The 23,918-nt window shown below is 40.3% G+C and overlaps 1 protein-coding gene across 1 annotated transcript; it reads right to left on the bottom strand.

Moving 5' to 3' along the window:
- Positions 1–1,013: 1,013 nt before the first annotated feature.
- Positions 1,014–20,299, bottom strand: RAB32 (RAB32, member RAS oncogene family). The gene is made up of 3 exons (XM_081315036.1): positions 19,871–20,299; positions 4,533–4,816; positions 1,014–2,381 (listed from the first exon to the last, which is right to left on the bottom strand). The coding sequence occupies exons 1-3, from the start codon at positions 20,103–20,105 to the stop codon at positions 2,232–2,234; spliced, it is 669 nt and encodes a 222-aa protein (XP_081171162.1). The 5' UTR covers positions 20,106–20,299; the 3' UTR covers positions 1,014–2,231.
- Between the last annotated feature and the right edge of the window lie 3,619 nt (positions 20,300–23,918).

Raw genomic sequence — 23,918 nt, 5'->3', positions numbered from 1 at the left:
AACAATCTGGTTTTAAAAAATGTGACATTATTCAAGCAAAGCAACTGATTTCCATATTAGGAAAAGGTGTAATACTTTCTCACTGAAGATGATCTAAAGCAGGGGTGTCAAACTTGCAATGTCACATGACGTGTTGCAACGTATCACGACTTTTTTCCCATTGCCGGCAATGGCGTGGGTGCGGTTTCGGCATGACGCATCTGGCCTATGGGCCAGCAGTTTGACACCCCTTGAAAAGTGAAGGACACAAAATTTTATTATCTTAAGTTAAAAGTAAAGGTAAAGGTTCCCCCGCACATGCGTGCTAGTTGTTTCCAACTCTAGGGGCCGGTGCTCATCTCCGTTTCAAAGCCGAAGAGCCAGCACTTGTCCGAGGACGTCTCCGTGGTCATGTGGCTGGCATGACTAGACGCCAAAGGTGCACAGAACGCTGTTACCTTCCCACCGTAGTGGTCCCTATTTTTCTACTTGCATTTTTACATGCTTTCGAACTGCTAGGTTGGCAGAAATCTTAAGTTAGCAAGCACTATAAATCTCATATTCAGCATTACTTGAATCCATGCAAGTGCAGGTATTTTTTTGTCCTGAGGTTTATACTTAAAAGTAGCATCTTGAAAGCCTGTTGAAAATAATTCTGTATAAAGTTACCGTATTTGCGTTTTAAGAACAAGGGTTGAGATGAATAAAAATGTATTTTCCAAATCAGTTGTACTTTTAGAACTTTTTGTCATTTTATGGTCTATTTATTTTTCTTCATAAAGCACATTGATTTTTTGCTTAAAATGATTTGCTCATTTTAGAATTTGAACTTAATATATTCAAGAACATTCAGCATTTAAGTAGAAAACTATAGGAACATAGAACATTTTGACAAACCAAGATTTAAAACATAGCTGACTTTATATAAATTTCCACAAAGCTAGCACAGGCCTGGAATATAAGATTTTCAACCTGAGACATGTTCTTTGTATTCTTCTATTTGTACAAGTGACAATGTACCTGACACTATCGTATAAAAATCCAAGTATTTTTATTATATAGCTTGCATTAATATTAAATACAGCATCAGATACACAAAAATATATGACCCAGTCTAAATCTGAAGTGTGTTACTGTAGTCCAAAATACAGTTTGCAGCAGGTGACAGGTTACATTTGACCAGTATAATATACAGAAAACAGAGTTGAACCCACAGAGTTAAATATTACTTGCAATTGGTGAAAGTATCTCTTCGTAGTCTTTTCTCCAAACATTCATAGATATCACAAATAACAATGAATATTTTTAGGACTCGTGTATATTGTACATTTGCAAATTATTCTTGTGTATGAAAGTACGCCCCCCCCCTTATCAATTCCCTGTGTTAAATAGTTAATTGGCAAAATATTTATAAAAAATAGCCTGCGTTTAAAATGACTATTTATAAATTAAATCATCTCTGATTTAAAAGATAGTTTTCTGTTAAAGAGTGGTTTCATAAAAGCCCAGACATCACAAAATCTTTTTTGGGGAAAAAAACTGTCCTTGTACAGTAAGGTATAACTTATTTTTCATATTTTAGTTAACATGTGAAAATATAAGAGAGAATGCCTCTTCCAAAACAGTCAGAAATGAGTTGTACTCATTTATTTGATGGATTGCACAAATATATTCTTAGTTCTTTCACACTAGCCAACTACCCTTATATTCCAAGCATTAGATTCTTATATACTTTAAGGCACACTATAAATGAGGAATCCCTGCTCAGCCCTGCCTCAGAATTAGTTATAGCTCCCAAGCACTTTATGGCTAGGGAATCTTTTTGTTTCAGAGTCCTAGTGTTAAACAGAAGATAGGCAATATTGGAGAAAGCAGGTACTTGACGTATATTTTTCAAAAATAAGGAACTGTATCGTCCTTCTCAAAATGAGTAATTTCAACTGAACTGCCTTTCCTACTCTAGTTCTGCTATTACAACATGTTAACCAGCAATTGAAGCCAAGTCTTTCAGCTAGATCCTGCCTGTTTTTAGAGGGATGTCAGCTTGTGACTATACTAAATAGCTTACCAATAAGAACATAGTATACGTGAAACTCTTAAGTCTTATTTGATTTTTAAAAAATGTAAACACCTTGGATTGTGAAGAACTTAATACCCCACAAGATAGTTGTGTGATTAAGCACCACAGCAGCTGTCCAACATGAGGAAGACAAACATCCTGCTCTCATGATGTATTGATGCCAGACGTATGTCTAGCAGCACTGGGATTTACTTTCTGCTTTTAAGGAATCCAGGTCCAGTTTCAATTTATCAACATCATTCTCTTCATTTGGGAAGGCTTTCAGATTGGCAAGGATGTTTTCCACCAAAAACCGAGCAGCTTCATCAATGTTGATGTTATCCTAAGGAGACCAAGAGACAAGTTAATGCCTTACTGCACACAAGAATCAAGGTGGTCCAAAATGCTTCAGTATAAATACGGTATCTACACCTCTCCTTTTAGAGACTGTTGGAAGTAATTTATTAATAAAATATGTTGCTGTCCTTAGAATTTGTCTTATTTTACATTATAGCTTATTTTTGTAGGAGTGCAACAAATTATAGTGGGAGAAAACTGAATGTATGTTTTCAAGATATAATAACTATTTGGTAGCACCTTTATTAGATTTTCTTCACTGCATGAGCCCTGCCAAATGGTATTAAATAATGTATATGTTCAAACATGACAGTGGGATCCATTAGGTTGGTCTATTTGTGACCCCTTTGAACTGAGAGAAAGAATTGAGAGCTGCTGGGTTATCTCTTTCTTGGTTCACCATGGTAAAAGGCCAAGACATTCATCCTGCTCTATATAACTATATGTAAGAAACTGGGGCAGAATAAAATTGCCTATTTGGATCTGAATGCAGAGTGTATTAATAAATCCAAATCTGAATGCATTATTTTCAATTAAGAAAGCAACATGAGGTTTCAAGCAAACTCTTCTAGTTTGTTAGCAAGCTGTGGCTAAATCAGGGGTGCCCAACTTTGGAAACTTTAAGAGTTGTGCCCCAGCCAGTATAGCTGCCTATGGAATTCTGGGAGTTGAAGACCACATAAAGTTGGAGACCGCTGCGGCTAGATGAAGTAAATATATAGTCATTCCAGAGCAGATTACATAAGTTCTCTTCAATTGAAAAACTATAGAGTTTATGGTCATATTCAGTCAATATATAGTCATAATATACATGGTTTATTAAATAATCACAATGGTCTTGATCCATAAAATATATTAATTAATAATCTACAGTTAATAAAACACAAGTGTTATGGTCATACAACCCACTGAATCACAAAGAAATAAACTCTTATTGCTTCCCAATTTGTGAGAACATAGCCCAAAAGAAAACCCTTCATTATGCTAAGAAGTATTTAGCCACTGAACTTTACATGTTTTTTCTCAAGAACAGATCCAAAGAGTTTATAGAATTTAATCAAATGTCAGATTTTCCATCTCTGAATTTCTACTTTTTACTTGTTTAACATAAGTAACAGAATCACAAGTTGTTATTTAAATCCTTGTTCAGAGCAAGGAATGGTGGCTATCCCCCTTTTTAGACTATATCCATCCAAGCTTTCTGCCAGGAATCACTGTCCCAGGCTGTGTGTTCTTTTATTAAAAGGCCAGCCTGAGTTTGAGTTTTCTTCTGCTTACTTTCTTCCCATGAGTATTAGAAACCCAAAAATTAAGGACAAGGTCATTTATGTACATCGTAAAAGAAATAAATGAACGAATGTAAAGTTAAAATATGACTCAAAGGGATTATTATCCTGCTACGTTCAACAGCTGGTAAGAATTTTCTTTGTATGCATGCCAAGCATCATTAAATAAATACAGGCCATAACAAATCATTTGATGTTGGCAACATTTTTAAACCACTTTGATCCAACCACTGTGACAAACTTGAAGAAAAGAAACAGGGATCATATCACGGTTATCAAGCTCTTAATTATTTATTTTCAATGTAGTTATAGGTCTTATGGAGAATTTATTCTTATTTCATGTTTAGCTATCTAGTTATAAAAGGTAGAAGATGGAAGACAAATTTCTACAAGATTATCACTTTTAAGTTTACATACTGAAACAAGACTGAAAAAATAAAATTACAATACATGTGCAGGGCAACATAACTTTGCAAACATTGGGGCTTTTATATTATCAGAAAATGCAGATTTTAAAAAGAATGGAGGAAGGGCTGACACCATTCAAAAACAATGTAGCTGTGTAAGATTTTAGGTCTTTTCTTTATACTTTTGCTGGAAAATAAGAGGAAAGATCCTGGCAATATCCAATTACTTATCTCTGCCTACTGATCCATTTGCCCTAACCATTTTAATTTCCTTCATTAAAGCACCTCTTGCTCCTTTGAGATCAATGGAACTAATAATATCTAGAAATCCAGAAAGCAACAAGTACTGGAATTCTGAATTAGCAGGACCAAACTGCAAGGCTGGGTTAGGTCAGCAGTCCAGTTCTGAAGACAGAGAAGTCCTTCTTTTAGGAATAGCCTTACCTTAGCAGAAGTTTCAAACCATCCAGCAAAGCCTCCCTCTTTGCAGAACTGATTCATCTGAGAAGGAGAAGGATTTTGACTACTGTCTTTCTTCTGGTCACATTTATTGGCAAGTAGAATGGTTGGGATTGGGCTGCCGTTGGGGAGCATTACTTTACTGTCCAAGTCATGTTTCCACTTGGAAACTGCCTCAAATGTTGATCCTCTGGTGACATCGAAAACTACAAAAGCTCCCACGGCTTCTTTATAGTATACTCTGGTCATATTTCCAAAGCGTTCTTGACCTGAAAGATAAATGGGCAAGTATTATAGAATACAGTATTAAATATTGCTTCCTTAAAGAGGCTGAGGGAGAACACTTGAATTTGGGCAGAACACTGGAAATAAATTGCAATAATCAAAATAGTTGGGAGAAGTGGAAGACACTTCATTGGAGTTTTCCTAAATAACTAGCGAAGTACAGCAAAACAAAGGTTAAATTAAGAGTGGATAGTAGGTAAAATATTTAATGTTTATCAGTTCAAAATATAAATGAGATTTTATTCACATTGAATGAGAAAGGAATAGAATATAATTTATTCTGTCTAAACCTGAGTACGTAGTCCTAGACATACGATGTACAGAGTTATGCAAAGGTAGAGAAATACACAGAAAAAACATCGATATACTCTAGGAACCAGCAGTCTGAGAGATCCATGGGTGAAAAGAAACCCATTTTTGTAGGTGACACTGGCAGAGCCCGGGGCAGAAGTTAAAGAAGGCATCAGTTTGTAATTGTTACATAGCCACAAAAGAACAAAGTCCAGCCCCCTTTCAATGCCGTTAATGTTTATCTAGTTCTGTCTAGGTGCTAACAGTCTGAGCAGATTCCTGTGCATAGACTGTAGTAATAAACCAATGAAGTAGAACTTTTATGTGTGAATATGATTTTTCATGCCTGACATTTGAGAACTAAATGGAATTTGGAAAGCCCCTTGACAGGCCCAAAATTGGTTCCATTTAAAATCTGCCTTCAACTTAATAATGTAACTGTTTATGGAAAAATCAGTTGTGTATAAATTCAAACAAATATAACCATTCATGACAGAAAATTCATAGTTGCATATAATTTTAATTATATAGCCATGACCTTCATGCAATAGCTCATAAAAAAAGAGTTAGAGTGCTTGAGTTAACAGCCAGATATTAACTAAAATGGTTGAACTCAGTAAATGACCAGAGAAATGAATAAACATCAGATACTTGTCTGATACTTGCCCACATTTCAGAAATCAGTGGTATTTTCCCCAAACAGATAAAATCCATTATTTGATGAATAAGTCTGGACACTGTTTCCCTTAAAAACAGGTCTTCACTAATTCTATATTCTCTCTCTTTCTTTAAAATCCATTGAACTAGGACAGGGGTAGGCAACCTTGGCTCTTTTATGACTCATGGACTTCAACTCCCAGAATTCCTGAGCCAGCATAGTTGGCTCAGGAATTCTGGGAGTTGAAGTCCACGAGTCATAAAAGAGCCAAGTTTGCCTACCCCTGAACTAGGAGAAAAAAAACCCAGGACTTCCCCTGACTTAAGATGTAATATATTCTGGGTCAACACTATCAATCTCTGCAGTTTGGGGGAATTATTATAATTATTATGATCAATTAAGTATATTTTCTCACAAATGAATGTTTTGGGGAGCTGAAAAAAGCCATTTGTCATTTAATGGACATTTGATTTTTAACAGACAACCTTCTCCCCATTTGTCTGTTTTACTGAGTGTTGCAATACTATAATATATAGGTCTAGCAACTGTGAAGCAAATTCAGTGAATTCTCAAGATCTCAATGCCTAAACAACCACAGTAGAAACCTATGCAAGGCTGAGAAAACAAACGTGGACTATAATTAAGAGACTATTGAGGCAAAAGGCAAATCTAGACTTGTAAAAAGCCTCCAAGCAACTATCTCTTAACCCAGGGATCCCCAACTCCCGGTCCATAGCATGCCAGCAGCCGGTCCGCACAAACAAGTAAAGCCATATCCATGAGATGCAGGCAGCACACAAAACCATGCCCCCTCCCATCCATGGAAAACCTCTCTCCACAGAACCTGTCCCTGGTGCCCAAAAGGTTGGGGACCTCTGTCTTAACCCTAATTCAGTCAAGGTGAAGTACAGATATAAATAGTTACTGCCAACTTATTCCTTCCTAAATACTGGAACATGCTCTTTGTCCTGTTGAAAAAAAAATAACTACAGGAACAAACCCCAAAGAACCCACAGCTTAATCCTCTATTGAATGATTAAATTGCCACCAGATGACATAGGAATTGTAAATGATTTTTTTCAAAAAAGCTAAGTGACACTATAGCGATCAGTCAATACATACAACGGATGGCTTAATGAAAGTTTATAAACTATAGTACATGTTGTTGTTGTTAGTTGCGAAGTTGTGCCCGACCCATCGTGACCCCATGGACAACGTTCCTCCAGGCCTTCCTGTCCTCTACCATCTTCTGGAGTCCATTTAAGCTCACGCCTACTGCTTCAGTGACTCAGCATTAGGTGACTCCATCCAGCCACCTCATTCTCTGTTGTCCCCTTCTTCTCTTGCCCTCAATCTTCCCCAGCATTAGGCTCTTCTCCAGTCAGTCCTACCTTCTCATTAGGTGGCCAAAGTATTTGGGTTTCAAATAGTACATTGTATGAATTTATTTAATGATCCTCATAATTATATTACTCACATACTTACCTTCCTTTCCTGAAAATATGACCAATTCTAAGTTTTTGGCATGAGGCCCTAGCTTGTGTAAATAATTTAACAGCTAGTTTCACCAGCTATCCCTGTAGCAGTATCTTCTATGCATGTACACAGATGGCTGAAACGTCCTGAAGCATATATGCTCAACCTTCGAACAGTTTCTTTGCTCTACACGTATATTAACACTGATATATGAACATTGTTAATTTTGCCTCTTGTACATCTATGCACTGGTATCAACATCAAATTTTGTGCGGCTTCACATCTCCTTTCTACATACACAGGATTTATGTTTGTAGCAACAATAGCAGTAAGTATACAAGAACCTTTAAAAACACACAAACATGCTCCTGAAACACGGAAAATGAACTTTCATTTTGTTTCGTTAAACCTAATTAATGAAATAGTAGTATTTCTTTATCACTTGCTCCAGCTGAACAAGTCTGAAAACAGTTTTGTGAGCCTGGAAAAGAACATGCCAGCTTTAACAATTCCAAAAGGAATGTTTTGTACACGTTTCTGTCTGTTCAAAAGCACATTTTTTCCAAACGATTTGCAGAACTCTAATAGCTAATTCCTAAAAGCATAGTTACAACTCCACACTTACAAAGTCTAGGCAATTCTAGTGTCATTTCTTCCCATTATATTCTTTTTCTCTATCTGCTCTTTCAAAATTTACCTTGGTAAAGACTGCAAACTGAAGTCGACATCTCTACACAATAATGTGGGAGATTTTACAACTCATGGTGAAAAAATACTCTCGTTACTCTACTTCATTATAAAGTAGGATTTCTATAAAATATCTGGTGCGATAGATTTAAACATGTAAGCCTCAAAGTGACAGATCTGCCACAGCACTTTTTCTTTTTGCTTAATGAAATGTAAAAAGACATTAAAATTCTTAAGCAATAGCGAAAGAGCAGCTAAAACGGTTAGAGAAATGACCCAATTTATACCAGAGGCAGTTGTAACCTCTAGTGTATGCTTCCTCCTAGTTCCTTTAAAGAGATCGAACAACTTTTTACCCCAATCCAAAAGGTATTTGAATGCCTGTCTGTAACAGGTAAGAAAAAGGGGAAAAAACCCTAATTTTCTGCTTCAGAAAATTTGGCAAACTCCATTGTTTGCCAAAGCAGTTTACACAAACATTCACTTTTGCATTCAGTCCATCAGGAAATTGCACAATTATAAGGAAAAACCATATTTTGAGATGCCTCTGTATCAGTTGCAACATGTCAAATTTTAAGGCATTAAGTTATCAGAATAGTTTTTAGATAATACACAGCACCATTATTATAATTCCTAGATTTAACTATGTTTGCTTGTAAATTATCCCAGGATTGTCTGGAATTCTGGTTTATACTTCCAGCAGCTGCATAATGCTAAAAATGGTTTTAATAAATCATGCAGATTTGCATACTCACGACACATTTGCATTCAAAAATGTTTAGAACTGAATCAAAACAATGAAGAAATTCTATATGCCACTTTCTAGAGTCTTCAATATATTTATATTTATATGCAGTGCTTTTTTGAAAAAAAAAAAGGGGGGGTGCCGGAACTCACACACGTCATACAACCTGCCTTGCCTACCCTAGAAGGTTCCATCCAAAAAAAGGTGCCGGAACTCCATTCTGGGCGTTCAATGACAAAAAAAGCCCTGTTTATATGTATCACCAGTGTAATTCAAAAGCATTGTTTTTAAATTTTGGGATTGCAGCTTCTCAGGTGTTGGCTTCTGCTGTTTAATTTCTTTCCAAGAACTGAATTATTTTCTAAAGAAGAAAGAACAGCAATAGAGGAAAGAAGTAGCCTTTCGTTGATATTGTGCTTATTTTCTTCCAAAAAGTTAATGGTAATGTACACAATTCATTCCATTCCATTTTATATTCACATCTCTTACTTAAATGACCAGACAGCCATTATAACCAAGTGGGAGATTGCACCTAAGTCTTTTCAAGCCTGTGTCTGTGTACCTTCCAGTCAGTGTTAACTCTTGAGTGAATGCCTCGAACAGTGCAGTTTTTTTGAGAAAATTTGAGAAGTGGTTTTCATTGACTCCTTCCTAAGGTTGAGAGAAAGAGTGACTGGCCCAAAGCAACCCAGCTGGCTTTGTGTCTAAGGAGGAACTAGTGTCCCAGTTTCTAGCCTGGTGCCTTAACCACAACACCAACTGGCTTTTAGCTCAAGCCTGTATTTGCTATTATTGCTGAGCATTTGTGTGATAAATCTTATTTTGAGATCCAAGTGATCTTTCTATTTGCCCAGGCTTTGAGTTCCATTGTAGAGAGTGCTCAGACTTTACATTAAGTTATTTTATTTTGCGTGAGTCTGTTTTTTACATTGCACTATTATGTTATTTTTCCTTATTGTGTATATGATCATCAAATCACGCAATTGCTTTACAGACCTGAAAACAAGAAACATGCTTTGTTGTACAACTGAGAAAATAATGACAGATGAACAGATAAAAACACTGCATATCAAGAACTCATTTCTATGGCTTCAATTTTTCAGTAACCATCAAATGTATAATCATCTGAAGCTGAAGAAGCAGAAAAATTCTACTGAACAAACAGCTGGTAACATACACTGATGCATTTGCAAAGCTGATTGTATGATGGTAAAAAAAGGCAGGATTTTTGTAGAACAGAATTTGTTGCCAGATGTACTGCATTAAAATTCCTGCAGTCACGAGTTAAGATGAACTTTAGAAGTCAAGATGGACAAGGCTGTTATAAAACAACACACAACTTGGGAGACTAGTCTCCCTATCTGTTCTGTTAAAGCTTCAAACTTAGTTTTAAATCATTCAGAAAAGCCCTTCTACAGGATGAAGATTTTTGTTGTTGTTAGCTGCGAAGTCGTGTCCGACCCATCGCGACCCTATGGACAATGTTCCTCCAGGCCTTCCTGTCCTCTTCCATCTTCTGGAGACCATTTAAGCTCACACCTACTGCTTCAGTGACTCCATCCAGCCACCTCATTCTCTGTCATCCCCTTCTTCTCTTGCCCTCAATCTTTCCCAGCATTAGGCTCTTCTCCAGTGGGTCCTTCCTTCTCATTAGGTGGCCAAAGTATTTGAGTTTCAACTTCAGGATCTGGCCTTCTAAAGAGCAGTCAGGGTTGATCTCCTCTAGGACTGACCGGTTTGATCGCCTTGCAGTCCAAGGGACTGGCAGGAGTCTTCTCCAGCACCATAGCTCAAAGGCCTCAATTCTTTGGCACTCGGCCTTTCTTATGGTCCAACTTTCACTGCCATACATTGCAACTGGGAAGACCATAGCCTTGACTATACGCACTTTTGTTGACAGCGTGATGTCTCTGCTTTTTAGTGTGCTGTCTAGATTTGTCATGGCTTTCCTCCCGAGGAGCAAGCGTCTTTTAATTTCTTGGCTACAGTCTCCATCTGCAGTGATCTTGGAGCCCAGGAAAATAAAATCTGTCACTACCTCCATTTCTTCCCCATCTATTTGCCAGGAATTGAGAGGGCCGGATGCCATGATCTTAGTTTTCTTAATGTTTAGTTTCAGCCCAACTTTTGCACTCTCCTTCTTCACCCGCAACAAGAGGCTCTTTAGTTCTTCTTCACTTTAGGATGAAGATTACAGGCTTTTATTATTTATAGTTTCTAGGGTTCATTTTTCCACATATATAATTCACTTTTGAAAATTCCTCTCTACTCATGCATTGAAAGTTTTTTTTCCTTTATTTTAAAGGACTCAGATTTGTAGTACATTAATAAAGAGAAAGGTTTTTTTTTTATTAAAAGTCTTGCTTCCTTAGAAGCAATCTGAAAATGTGCTAAAATTAAGACTAGAGGATTTCCATTCATGAGGGTTTCCTCATGTGATAATGGAACGAAGAGTCACTTCCGTATTCTATCATGTCCTTCCACAACATAAAACTAAAACAATAAGGCCCAGGAACTTCTTCATGCGTCAAGCACTTCTTAGCCATGTATTACTGAGGCCTTCAATAGCACTCACCCCCCATAGGGATAGCAGCTAAAATGCAATCTGCTTTTGCGGAATCCATTAATGTAAGTTAAGCAGGCAAATTATTTGGACCAAGATCAAAAAACTGCTTTAGACATAATTGGGCACTGGCACGGCCCCTGAAATAGCTCAACAGCTGACTCTCAAGTCGTATCAAAGCTCCGGGTGCATAGAACCCAACATGATCTGAACCATGATTCCACTTTAGAAAGGCATTTACTGAATCTTTCTGGGTGAAGCAGGGGGAAAAAAGTGCTTTAGCAAGAGATTGATGAAAAGGTGGCGTTGAACACCATTATCAATCTCCTTCCCAAATAATTTTTTCAGTAAACCAAGATGTATTTATTTTCAAGCCACTGTAAATTTGGGAGTCAAGAGACTGGTTATATCTATTAAAATAGTAAAATGGGGGAAATGTAGGTCTTTGTTAGCAGAGGAAAAGAAAAAAGACCCTATTCACATAAGAATTAGTAAAAGGTAAAGGTAAAGGTTCCCCCGCACATGCGTGCTAGTCGTTTCCAACTCTAGGGGCCGGTGCTCATCTCCGTTTCAAAGCCGAAGAGCCAGCGCTTGTCCGAGGACGTCTCCGTGGTCACGTGGCCGGCATGACTAGACGCCAAAGGCGCACGGAATGCTGTTACCTTCCCACCGTAGTGGTCCCTATTTTTCTACTTGCATTTTTACGTGCTTTCGAACTGCTAGATTGGCAGCTGGGACGAGTAACAGGCGCTCACTCTGTTATGCGGCACTCGGGATTCGACCCGCCAAACTGCCGACCATCTGATCGACAAGCTCAGCGTCCTAACCCACTGAGCCACCGCGTCCCTTTAAGAATTAGTATATGTCCTTAATTTCAGTATTTTTCCATTTGATGCGGTAGTTGTGTTCTTGGAACTGCAGTGTGAAATCAATTTTCTCCAAACAGTATCTTTCAAACTCTATAATCCCCAGTTAGGATGGTCACTGAGTTTACTGGCCGGGGATTACAAGAATTAGAAATCTAACAGATTTAGAAAACACTAGGTTGGGGAAGGCGGACATTTTTCTATAAAGGTAGGGATCTCCCTACTCCCCTCACCTTTAACTTCTATCTAGGGGTTTATTTAAACATTTTTTTTTTGCAAATATGACTTTCCACTTTATATTTAAATGTACACCAACATTTTTTTCTCAAGTAGCTTTAAAATGGAAGATATTGGGTTTGATCACATTACCATTGTTTGGCAGTGCTTTCCACAATCATCTAAAAATAAAGCCACTGGCAGAGTCTGTACATTATGCAAACCATAATATTATTTTATTATTTTACAAAGGCAACTAGACTTTCTTCGGTTTTGTTTGTTTTTTTAAATCATTTTGTTTCTCATCCAAGAAGTTTCTTCAGTTTAACATGGATGAGAAGTGAAATGTTTTTGGGGAAAAAAACACCCAAGAAAGTCCAGTTACCTTTTGGAAAAGCATCTTTGAGACAACCATGACCTGGATGATTGACAATCTCCATAGATATAACATGGTTTCCTTGTCTTTGCCTTGTTCTATATGCAAACCAAGACTTAGGGTTTATAAAACTGGCCTAACACTGTACAAACCTTGGCCACTATGGCTTATTCTACACACTACACACACTGACACACTCATGTGTTACAGTGAAAACGTGTTCTTTCCCCACCTTGGAACAAAATACAAGTATTTCAATTAAGAGAGTTTGACTTATATTGAACAGTAATGTATTTACTAAACTGACACCTTTCATTTCTGCTTATATAAGCACTCAAGTTGGCTAACAAGAATACTGCAATAATGCATACAGGACACTTTTTGAGACCACCAGACAGAATACATATACACTGTATATGCCCAACCTCTTAACCGACCTGAATAAAATCTAGCAGATGAATTTGAGCAGTAGGTACTAGGTTGATATGTGTTAAATTTGGTTAAGCTTTGGGGCACTTGTTTTCCATTTTGTGGCAAGATATTGTGTGATCCAGCCTGTTAGGCTAAGTTATGGCTCAGCTGTGCAAATCCAGAAAATCACTTAATTAATCAGGTAAAATATGTTTCAGGAATGTAGCCATATCGAACAAGCTCTCTCCTCAATTTGCCTGCTTTGCAGACAAGGAATTCCCAGTCCTAGTCTTTTCCCCTTCCACATAAATCTGTTTACCTAGAATGGCCAATAGTTAGGATGGATTTATAATCCATCCCAGCCAAAGGTCACCAGCAAGGGGTAATTAGACAGAAGGCAGAGGTCTCCTAAAGGAGTAGTATTGCTGCTAGGTTTTATTGGCAGATTGCCTGGATGTACCCAACCTGCTAACAAATTAGTTGTGTTGAAGTTTTGAAAAGGTGCCATTGGTGAGGTTTGAAAAAAGAGTGAAAGGCTTTCAGAAAACTGAATATAAAACCTACTAAACCAGAGGTCTTCAAACGTGGCCCTTTTATGACTTGTGGACTTCAACTCCCACAATTTCTCAGCCAGCGTGCCTGGCTGAGGAATTCTGTGAGTTGAAGTCCACAAGTCATAAAAGGGCCACGTTTGAAGACCCCTGGACTAAACCTATTGTGGATTGGCTACTCTGTAAGAAGCGAGTAAACTACAAAAAGCAGTATGAAACAAAGCCTCTACTAGCCGCTGACTAATTTCTTAAATCCTTATATATTCCAGGAAAAATTGTTGTGCTATGTACCACATAATCTCTACTCCCACTGTACATTTATAAATAGGAAGCATCACTCATGAATAGGAGGGCATTTTTATTTTTATTTTAATTCCATTTATATCCCCCCCTTCTCCGAAGACTCAGGGCGGCTTACAAGCTTAGCAGTAGCCTTCATTCTATGTATATGCCTGCTTATTAGGGCTTTCACACACACACCCAGCGGCATTATTACAAAGTCAGCTTAATTGCCCCCAACAATCTGGGTCCTCATTTTACCTACCTCGGAAGGATGGAAGGCTGAGTCAACCTTGAGCCTGGTGGGACTCGAACCTGCACTAATGGCAGGCAGCTGGTGTTCCTTAAGGAGGCATTAGCCCACTGCGCCACCAAGCATGTCCTTTTCTTTGCCATACTATTATCCCAGCATGTCAATGGAGAACTAATGTAATTTTCTATCCTAGAGGAAGTAATTCTGACTCTGAAGGTTAGGTGTAACCTCTGAAGGTTAGGTTCAGGTCTGGATGGGGAGAAACAGGCTTCGTCTCAATCCCGCCAAGACTGAGTGGCTGTGCATATCAGCATCTCGGGTTAACCAAGTTATTCCATCCTTAATGATGGGGGGTGAGGTGTTACCCCCCGTTGATAGGGCTCGCAACTTGGGCGTCCTCCTGGACTCACGGCTCAATTTTGAAGACCATATAGGAGCCGTGACCAGGGGGGCTTTTGCACAGGTTCGCCTGGTGCGCCAGTTGCGTCCCTATCTGGACCGAGACGCCCTACGCACAGTTACTCATGCGCTTGTGACCTCCCGTTTGGACTACTGTAACGCTCTCTACATGGGGCTGCCCTTGAAGACCACTCGGAGGCTTCAACTGGTGCAGAATGCGGCCGCGCGAGTTGTAATGGGGGTTTCCCGATACTCCCATGTAACACCTCTACTCCGCGAGCTGCATTGGCTTCCGGTTGCCCTCCGGGTGAAATTCAAGGTGCTGGTTATTACCTATAAAGCCCTACATGGCCTGGGTCCGGGTTATTTGAGGGAACACCTGCTGCCGGCATCAAACGCCCTTCGCCCAGTGCGCTCCCACAGGGAGGGTCTGCTCAGGGTTCCGCCGGTGAGAGATTGCCGGCGGGTGACACCCAGGGATAGGGCCTTCTCAGTGGGAGCGCCTGCCCTCTGGAACCAGCTGCCGGTGGAGCTGAGAACTGCCCCCGACCTCCGATCATTCCGCCGGGGCCTGAAGACCTGGCTCTTTGAGCTCTCGGGCCCAGGCTGAGGAGAAATTTTTTAATTGGGGTTTTTAAGCGTACAGGGTCAATTTAATGTTTTTTAATCTGGTTTTTAACTTTTGTATGTTGGATTTTTAATTCCCTGTAAACCGCCCTGAGTCCTCAGGGAAAGGGCGGTATATAAATGCAACTAAATAAATAAATAAATAAATTTTAACAGTACTATAGGTCAGGGCTTTTCAACCAGTGGTACGGGTACCACCTGTTGTACATGGGCACCTGGCAGGTGCTATGCAACCATCCTAGAAAAGTGGTAGCGGGGGAGGGGAATGAGCTGAACCGGTGGCAGCACTGCACAAGCCTGAGCAAGACACGACTGGAGCTGCAGGGCTGTCAGGGCTCAGCGGAAGCATCAGGATCAGCGCCAGGCTCCAGCTGGAGCTTAGTGCTGATCCTGGTGCTTCCGCTGAGCCCAGAAGAAGCACCGATCAGCTGAAATGTTGCAGCATCTCCAGGGTCTTGTGATTTACATTCAGATGCTTGGCAACTGATTCATATTTATGATGGTCAGTCACAGGGTCATGTGAAGTGACCAAAACCTGCTGCAACCACCCAGCAGAGGGGGGGGGAATAAAAACCAAACACCCCACCCCACCCACCCACCCCCGCTGCCAATCTTCAACAGAAATGCTCACAACAATGAAAACCTCAGACAGGAGGAAGAGTGCCACCAGGCGGGCAGGCAGGTGTCTGGCTGTGGCTTGGGGGGGGGGGCTTTTTTCAGTGCCATTGTAACTTTGAACAGTCACTAAGTCGAGGACTACCTTTACTTCATTACTTTTTTCCTTTTTTTTTGGTCATCAAGTTTTTGACACCTTGCTAGTGACTGGTGGTACTTGGATGTTGCCATATCCTAACAGTGGTACAATGGGTGAAAAGGTTGAAAAGCCCTGCTATACATAGTCCCTGATTAATGACCATAATTGAGACTAGAGCAAAGCGCTCATTAAGCCAGATGCCATGGGACCATTTCACTTAATAACCACACTCAGCATTCCTAGTTGTACTTGTAAAACAATCTGGTGGATCATTAAGTGGGAATCCTAAGTAAGGAATGTGGGATACCTCAGGGGATTGGAGGAGCCCCAGCACAGGCCGTACGTGTCTCTCAGGAGCTGAAAATCCAAGCAGGGTTTTCAGCCCAAGAAAGAGACACCTGCATTTGCCCTATGCTGGGTCTTTATCACCCCCACACAGCTTGCTGTTCCTTTATTATGCTGCCACTCCGCTCAGAAGCTGAATATCCTCCTTGCTGAAATCCAAGCAGGATTTTCAATCCCTAAGCAGGGAGACATCACATGGGTCTGCCCTGGGGCTCCCATGCCTTGAGGCACCCTGTACCTTTCCTTACTTACTCTTACCTTATTCTTTCCTTACCACATTGCCTCTCTGCTCTGTGAGTTGCAAATCTTTTGTGGCTGAAAATCTTGCTTGGATTTTGAGGCATACCTTTCCAGTCCTGTCAGCTGTTGGCATTGGCTTCCACCACAAATTCCCCACTGGCTTTCTGGGGAAGCTGGCAGGAAAGATTGCAAATGGCAATCACGTGATGACAAGGCACTTGGCAATCAGCCATAAATGCGAATGGGTTGTCAGATGCCCAGATTCCAATCATATGACCATTGGGTGCTGCAATTGCCATAACTTTGGGTATGGGTTGGAAATTCCTTTGTTCAGCACCTTCATAATTTTGGCTGTTGATCATTAAATGAGGACTACCTGGAGCACTGACTTTAAGACGGCCTTTGGGCTGCAGACTTCATGCTAAAATATTTTTTTCCCTTGCAGTGTCTCATCCTATTTTTAACACCTTACCTAAAGAAAAAATCAGCAAATTCACATGGCCTTTTGTGATGTCCTAAAAAAATTATTAACTACAGTAAAAAGATTTCTCATTATTTGTGCAGAATTTTAAGTTCAAAAGATTTATAGTTTAAGACTGTAAATCAAGCAGACTGTAATTACATGTAGACATATGAAGGGAATTTTTTTCTACTACTTTTCAGTTTTATTTAGTACCTTCTTGTTGAACTTAGGCAGCTTACACACTATTATGCTCTTTTGAGTTGATTTAATAAATGTATTGGCCTGCTATGGATTAAAGAGGATTTAAATTAACAATCTAATGTTACTTGACTCCTATAATGGGGATTACAGTGTGAACTAGTTGTTTAGTCAGTCTCTTTCACTGGACAATCGTTTTTTAATGTTTAAGAAATCAGCTTTAAACAAAACTTAGACATTCTTCAACATTTAACCATACTCTTCTATATACCTCAAAGATTAACATTTTTTCTTTGTATCCATATATTGCAATACTTGTTTGAGATAACAAAGACAGAAGACTGAGCAGTTGTGGAGAATGACTGTCACATGTTGCAACTGGAGTGTCACACCCTTTTACAAAAAGTTGCATTTTGCGGAGAACTCATACATTTGGCTCATGAGAACATTCAATACAGCTAATTAAAATGCCACTTGTAAGTCCTATGCTACAGCTACAGTCCTTCACAAACAATTGTTATTCACATGAATTAAAGCAATAGCTAAACTCTTAAATATCATTATGTGGCAACTGCTAGCATTCTAATTCCCTTGAAACTGAGCTATGAGTAGAAGGAGCCTAGCTAGATCATGGGGAAGCAATATCTCACTATTTGCTTGCAAAATCTGATGATTTTGCAAGTAATTTGGAAACAATACCAAATTTTCCACAGCAATACCATAATATCCAAACACATCACAATGTAAAAAACAAATAGAAAATAGTGCCATTTTTATATTTCTCAAAAGTTTATTTCCTGCCTTTAGGATACATTACTTAATAGTTTTATTAAATAGATTTTTAAACTTCAAAAATTAAATCTCAATTGAGAAGATGAATTGTAAAGGTTGCAAAAATGTTTGTTGCATGCTGGCTGGGGAATTCTGGGAGTTGAATTCCTCACATCTTAAAATTGTCAGGATTGAGAAACACTGGTTTAGCCACTCCACCTATATGATCCGTAGTTCACAAAAGCACATGCCTTTTATAAAATACAGTATTCTAAAAAACTACCAACTCTTAATATCTACCTGTAATCCCTTCATTGCCACTCAGATAGAGACCCCAAACAATTTAGTTACACCCAGTTTCAGAGCCAAGGTTAGAGTCATATATCTTGCATTTAGCTGCTCTGTAAAATAGTTTAAAGGGAGAATTTGATAAATATCTAAGAGAAAGGTAATCTGACTTATCCATAAAATTACACAAAACAGAACAATATAAAACTTCATACCGAGGTTTTCTGCAATTTACCACTTCCAGAACTTTAAACAATGAACAAACCAAGGGGGGGGGAGTACCAGGAGAGCAAATGTCATAAATTTCACAATTGCTTTAAAGATATTTACTATTTTCAAGTGACCACCAATAAAACACACAGAGAAATCTTCTCAAGTTCTTCTTCAGACTATCTGGAAAATTATAAATGCAACCCCCAAAATATGAGTACTCCCCTAACCCATCCATAGCTGTCAATATCAAACAGTTGAAGCTTTCTCCGCATCAGCATGAAAAAAAAGTTTTAATCTTTTGAAATGCTACTATCAAGCAGCTGCTCAGAAAACACTTGGCCAGAGGAGAGGAGGGTTGTTTAAAGCTGGAAATGTAACAAAAACCTGATATATTTGCCCATCTTTAAAATTTGTGTAGAGGTTTATTAACCTCTGGTATTTTTCCTGAATGAATATCCCTTCTTCATAGAACAAAAAATAAGTGGATAAATTACTTATTCATATATTCTTCTACTTATTTATGTATTCCAGGGTACATACACGGTGCAAATCTACACAACATCGAAGCTACTAGTATATCCAAAACAAGTAAGATTCTTCCAAGTTGGAGCAAATATACTCCCAGAATCCTCAACAAGACCTCCCCAGTCCTCCCAGGAGCTCAGAATGGTACAATTCAACCTAGCACGTTTATTCTCACACCTCCTCTTGAGCTGTATAAAGCCTAAAGGAGAAAAGAGGAGGATTTTAGAAATCGAGTGAGGCACCTGAACTCGCGTCTCCCCGGGTCGTTTGCACTCTGCCCCATTGCTTTTATCTTTATTTTTTTTTAATCCCATTTATATCCCACTTTCCTCCCGAGGAGCAAGCGTCTTTTAATTTCTTGGCTACAGTCTCCATCTGCAGTGATCTTGGAGCCCAGGAAAATAAAATCTGTCACTACCTCCATTTCTTCCCCATCTATTTGCCAGGAATTGAGAGGGCCGGATGCCATGATCTTAGTTTTCTTAATGTTTAGTTTCAGCCCAACTTTTGCACTCTCCTTCTTCACCCGCAACAAGAGGCTCTTTAGTTCTTCTTCACTTTAGGATGAAGATTACAGGCTTTTATTATTTATAGTTTCTAGGGTTCATTTTTCCACATATATAATTCACTTTTGAAAATTCCTCTCTACTCATGCATTGAAAGCCTTCTCCGAAGACTCAGGGCGGCTTACAATCTAAAGCACAATGTGCTTAGCAATCTTATGAAAGCCAGTTGCAACTTGCTCGTATGCAAAGCAAGGGGATTTCCCCCTCCAGCTGAGGAAATCCCCCCCCCCTGGCCGGATCGGACATTTTCCAGCCCCAACTTCTCTTGCCCTCTCACCTGCGATGTCCCAGAGCTGCAACCTGACCAGAGTCCTGGTATCCCAGTTGAGGACTTTGAGAGCGAAATCCACCCCGATGGTAGCCCGGTAGTGCTGCGAGAAGAGCTGGTGGACGTAGCGCTTGATGATACTTGTTTTGCCGACACCCAGTTCCCCGATGACTAAAACCTTAAAGAGATGTTCCCGACTCTCAGGTACTCCGGAGCCGCCTTCGCCTCTCTCTACTCCAGCCATTCCGGCTTCGCCGCTCGCCGGCCTCCTCCACGCTCCTCGCCCTGCGCTCGTGCGAAAACCCAGCCCCGGCGGGAGCAAAGGCGGGAAGAAAGGCGGGGAGCGCTTCCTCACGTGCTTCCCTCCCGACTCCGGGAGCTTTCTTTCTTTGTCCAATCCGGGTTCTTTGGCGGGAAGAGATACTACGTCCCGACAGTCGGCAGGGCACGGAGGAAAAAGAAGGCGGGCACCGCCTGACTTGGAGTCACAGGACACGGAAACCCGGCGAGTTATGAAACTTGTGAAAGGGGGCGGAGGCCCAGCGCCGCCGTCGGCTCCCCGTCGGAGGCGCTTCTTCTTCGCTAGGGAGGAAACTTAACGCCAAAAAAAAAAGTGCATTTCGCTCGGCGGCTTTTATTTTGAAAGGAAAGCAGCGCGGAGGAGGGGGGGAGGAGGGGAGAGCTGCGTTTTCTGCGCGGAGGTGCCTCAGCCAAGCGGGGGAGAGGCCTAGCCGGCTCTCGGGGATGCCCTCTGCGGCGCTGCAGCGGGAAGGGTGGCGCAAGAGACGGCTGGAGAAAAACAAAAGGAGAGCGGTTCTCTCTAGTACAGGGGTAGGCAACCTCGGCTCTTTTATGACTCGTGGACTTCAACTCCCAGAATTCCTGAGTCAGCTAGGCTGACTCAGGAATTCTGGGAGTTGAAGTCCACGAGTCATAAAAGAGCCGAAAGTTGCCTACCCCTGGCCCTATCCAAATGTATTGCAGAGACATAGAGATAGTAAATGAGAGAGAAAAATGAAGGGAAAAGTTATATTTCAAGTACCAAGTTTCAGCCCTTCGACGTTTTAAAAAATAATAACTAAAAATAATTTGGAATGACCAACAAAGTGGAAGCAAAGATCTTTTTGGATCCTGACCTTGTCTTCTGAGGTGTTGGCTATTCCTGCCAGTTTAATGTCATCTGCAAATTTGATGAGTTCCCCTTCTATTCACAATTGATAGCAAAGAATTAAAGGGAGAAGACAATGTTGTTTTCTTGGGCTCGTGACCAACAAAATAGACCAGTAAAGTTAAAAGACTGGACTTTCTAGTGCAGGGGTAGGCAACCTCGGCTCTTTTATGACTCATGGACTTCGACTCCCAGAATTCCTGAGTCAGCTATGCTGACTCAGGAATTCTGGGAGTCGAAGTCCATGAGTCATAAAAGAGCCGAGGTTGCCTACCCCTGTTCTAGTAGCTCGGTTACTAGGATACTACAGAGTCTGATCGGACCGCGTTAAGAAACACGCCGTTTGCATGGTCCCAGTTTTAATTGTCACATCCTTCCATTTAAACACCACCACCCCCAAGCCTTTGATGGGCACTGTGCAAAACCACACACCTCTCCCCGTGGCTTAGAAGGAGACGCTGCGCCGCTGCTGCTGGTGCAGAGCAATGAACAGGCAAGGGGGTCGGCGTGTACTCTTCGTCCAGGAAATAACTTAATCCACACTCCCAAACTGTCCACAAGCATCGCAGCCTTTTCATGCTTGCATTTTTGCACCAGGTGGTAAAGCTGCTTCTGTTACGAAGCTGTTAAGGATCTGCAGGAGACGCCTTTCCGAAGATGCTCTTTGCCGAACAAATAAAAGGCCATCTGCTGTTGTTTAGTTGGCATTCCCTCTGCTTGTGGGAGTAACCAAGACGGTCGTTCTAGTGTCATCCATTTAATTGTTAACCAATGCTCTCAATTCTTCCTTCCCCTCCTTTGGGCTTAAATTCAAGTGCAAAGTAACTTACCTGGTGCAGTTCCTTTCCCCCGTGTTCTGATTCTCCCTTTCCCTTCTTGCATTTATGCCAGACGGCATTGTAGTGCTCTCTCTTTCTCTGGGAAATGTGTGCTTGGAATGCATGTATTCTGAGCCTATGCTTGGATCATATGTATAAATGTTGGACTGAATACAGGCTGCCTGAACTTGGCTTTCAAGAAGAGATTGGACAACCATTTATCTGGGATGGTAGGGGGTCTCCTGCTTTAACAGGTGGTTGGACTAGAACAGAGGTCCCCAACCTGTTGGGCACCAGGGCCCGTTTCCGTGGAGAGAGGTTTTTCTGCGGACCGGAGGGTGCATGGTATTGTGTTTTGTACATTCCTAAAAAGAAAGATATAAGTACAGGTAGTCCTCAAATTACAACCAGTCACTTACCAACATTTTGAAGTTACGGCGGACCTCCCCAAAAGGTACTTATGACCCAAATACAAAGTTCTTATGGGTGCCTCCCCCTCCAAGATTACGTGACTGCATTTTGGGTGCTTGGCAATTGGCTGAATTTATGGCCATTTGCAGAGTTCTGCGGTCATATGACCACATTTTTTTATTTTTTTTGCTGGAAACAAAAAACAATACTCATAGTGAGCAATGGGTTTAACTTTGGCAAACAATTGTGTTAGTTTTCCAACTGCTGTAAAAAGAACTTTGTCAAATTCAGTGCAGTGACATGACAACCCATTTAATGACTGTCATGACTTTCAACTGTAATTGCAAGCTCAATTACAATGGTATGTGGAGGAGTATCTTTGAAATCTTTCGGTTTGCGTTGCGGCGGAACGGGGTGCAGGAAAGCAGGGCTCTGCCTTCCCGCGCCCGATTTTGCCCTGCTGGGAGCCCTAAAAAGGGCCTAAAATTGCCCCGAAGAGGCGATGAAGGAGGGGTGCCTCGTCGATCACAGAGAGATGGCAGTCTTTCCATTCGATCCGAGAAAAGCCATCCAAACAGACAGGGGAAAGACCGGCTACATTCCTGTGGCCGGCCATTAGCTGCTGACAACCGAAGGGGAAAAAAGCACCAATTAATACATTGTAAACAGCATGCTTGGAAGTGGGTGAGAATATTGATCCCTTCTTTACTATTTTACAACTGATTTTCCTGGGAAAGGCTCCCAAGAAGCTAAAAACCTCTGAATGTAAATGGAAGTTTTAATTTTATGGGGGATAGAAACATACAATACTGAAGTGGAAGTAACATAAAGCTACAATTTTGATAAATTTGAGAAACTGAGATAACTGTTAAGATTTTCTCTTTGAAAAAAAACCCACTGAGGTGAAATATAAAAAAATCAATCCTTTCTTTTAAGAGTGGAAAATGGACTTGGAATGACATTTAATGGTGGATTTGTGTATAGCACTATAATTTGTTTTCTGGCTGCTTGGATGATTCCTAGCTTGGGAGAACAGCTGACAATAAAGGAAAATATTTTGGCGTACTTATCATCGTGACCTTCTTGGATTATAAATACCTACTGAGCTTGGGCTTTTAACTTCAAGAGCTAATGGGAGAGAAAGACAAATTTGACCTTGGACTACACCAGGCTGGGAGAGACTTTTCAGCTGTTTTCAGAAAGGTTGAACATTTTGAACAATTCAAACATTGTGGATTACAACCTTGCCAGATTTGACAATTTTTGAATACTTGAGACAAAGAGTCACTATAAAATACTGCTTTCAGGACTGAACCTATACTTTGGAATTTATTAGATTATAAAGGATACATATAAAGACTAGAAAAGTGGAGGAAACTTTGATCTACACTTACTGAGACTGGTGATACTAGAGGATCTCCAGGAATGATGCCTCAAGGAAAAAACTAAGCTCAACTTTTGATAGTATTACAGAACTGAAAAAGATTTCATGGTTTTTTCCCCTTTTGTCAGGAAAGTTTGGGTAGATGATTATTGCTGTTCCCTCCAATTGTTCAGCTGCCTTTGCCTTGTGGAGGTTGTATTTGTTGAGCAGCCTGATTTTTTTTCATGATGCCATGGGAAGCACTGGATAGACTCATCCAAACAATGTAAAAATGGT

This window comes from Vipera berus (assembly GCF_964194415.1).
Source record: "Vipera berus genome assembly, chromosome: 1".
Taxonomy (NCBI): domain Eukaryota; kingdom Metazoa; phylum Chordata; class Lepidosauria; order Squamata; family Viperidae; genus Vipera; species Vipera berus.
The sequence above is the reverse complement of the archived record's forward strand: the minus strand, read 5'-3'. Positions and strand labels throughout refer to the sequence as shown.

Excerpts from the sequence above, each read along its gene's own strand:
- RAB32 (XM_081315036.1), bottom strand. The coding sequence starts at position 20,105 with ATGGCTGGAGTAGAGAGAGGCGAAGGCGGCTCCGGAGTACCTGAGAGT. Across the intron at positions 4,817-19,870 it reads GCAGCTCTGGGACATCGCAG|GTCAAGAACGCTTTGGAAAT; the intron begins GTGAGAGGGCAA and ends TTTATCTTTCAG. Across the intron at positions 2,382-4,532 it reads GGTTTGAAACTTCTGCTAAG|GATAACATCAACATTGATGA; the intron begins GTAAGGCTATTC and ends TGGTCTCCTTAG.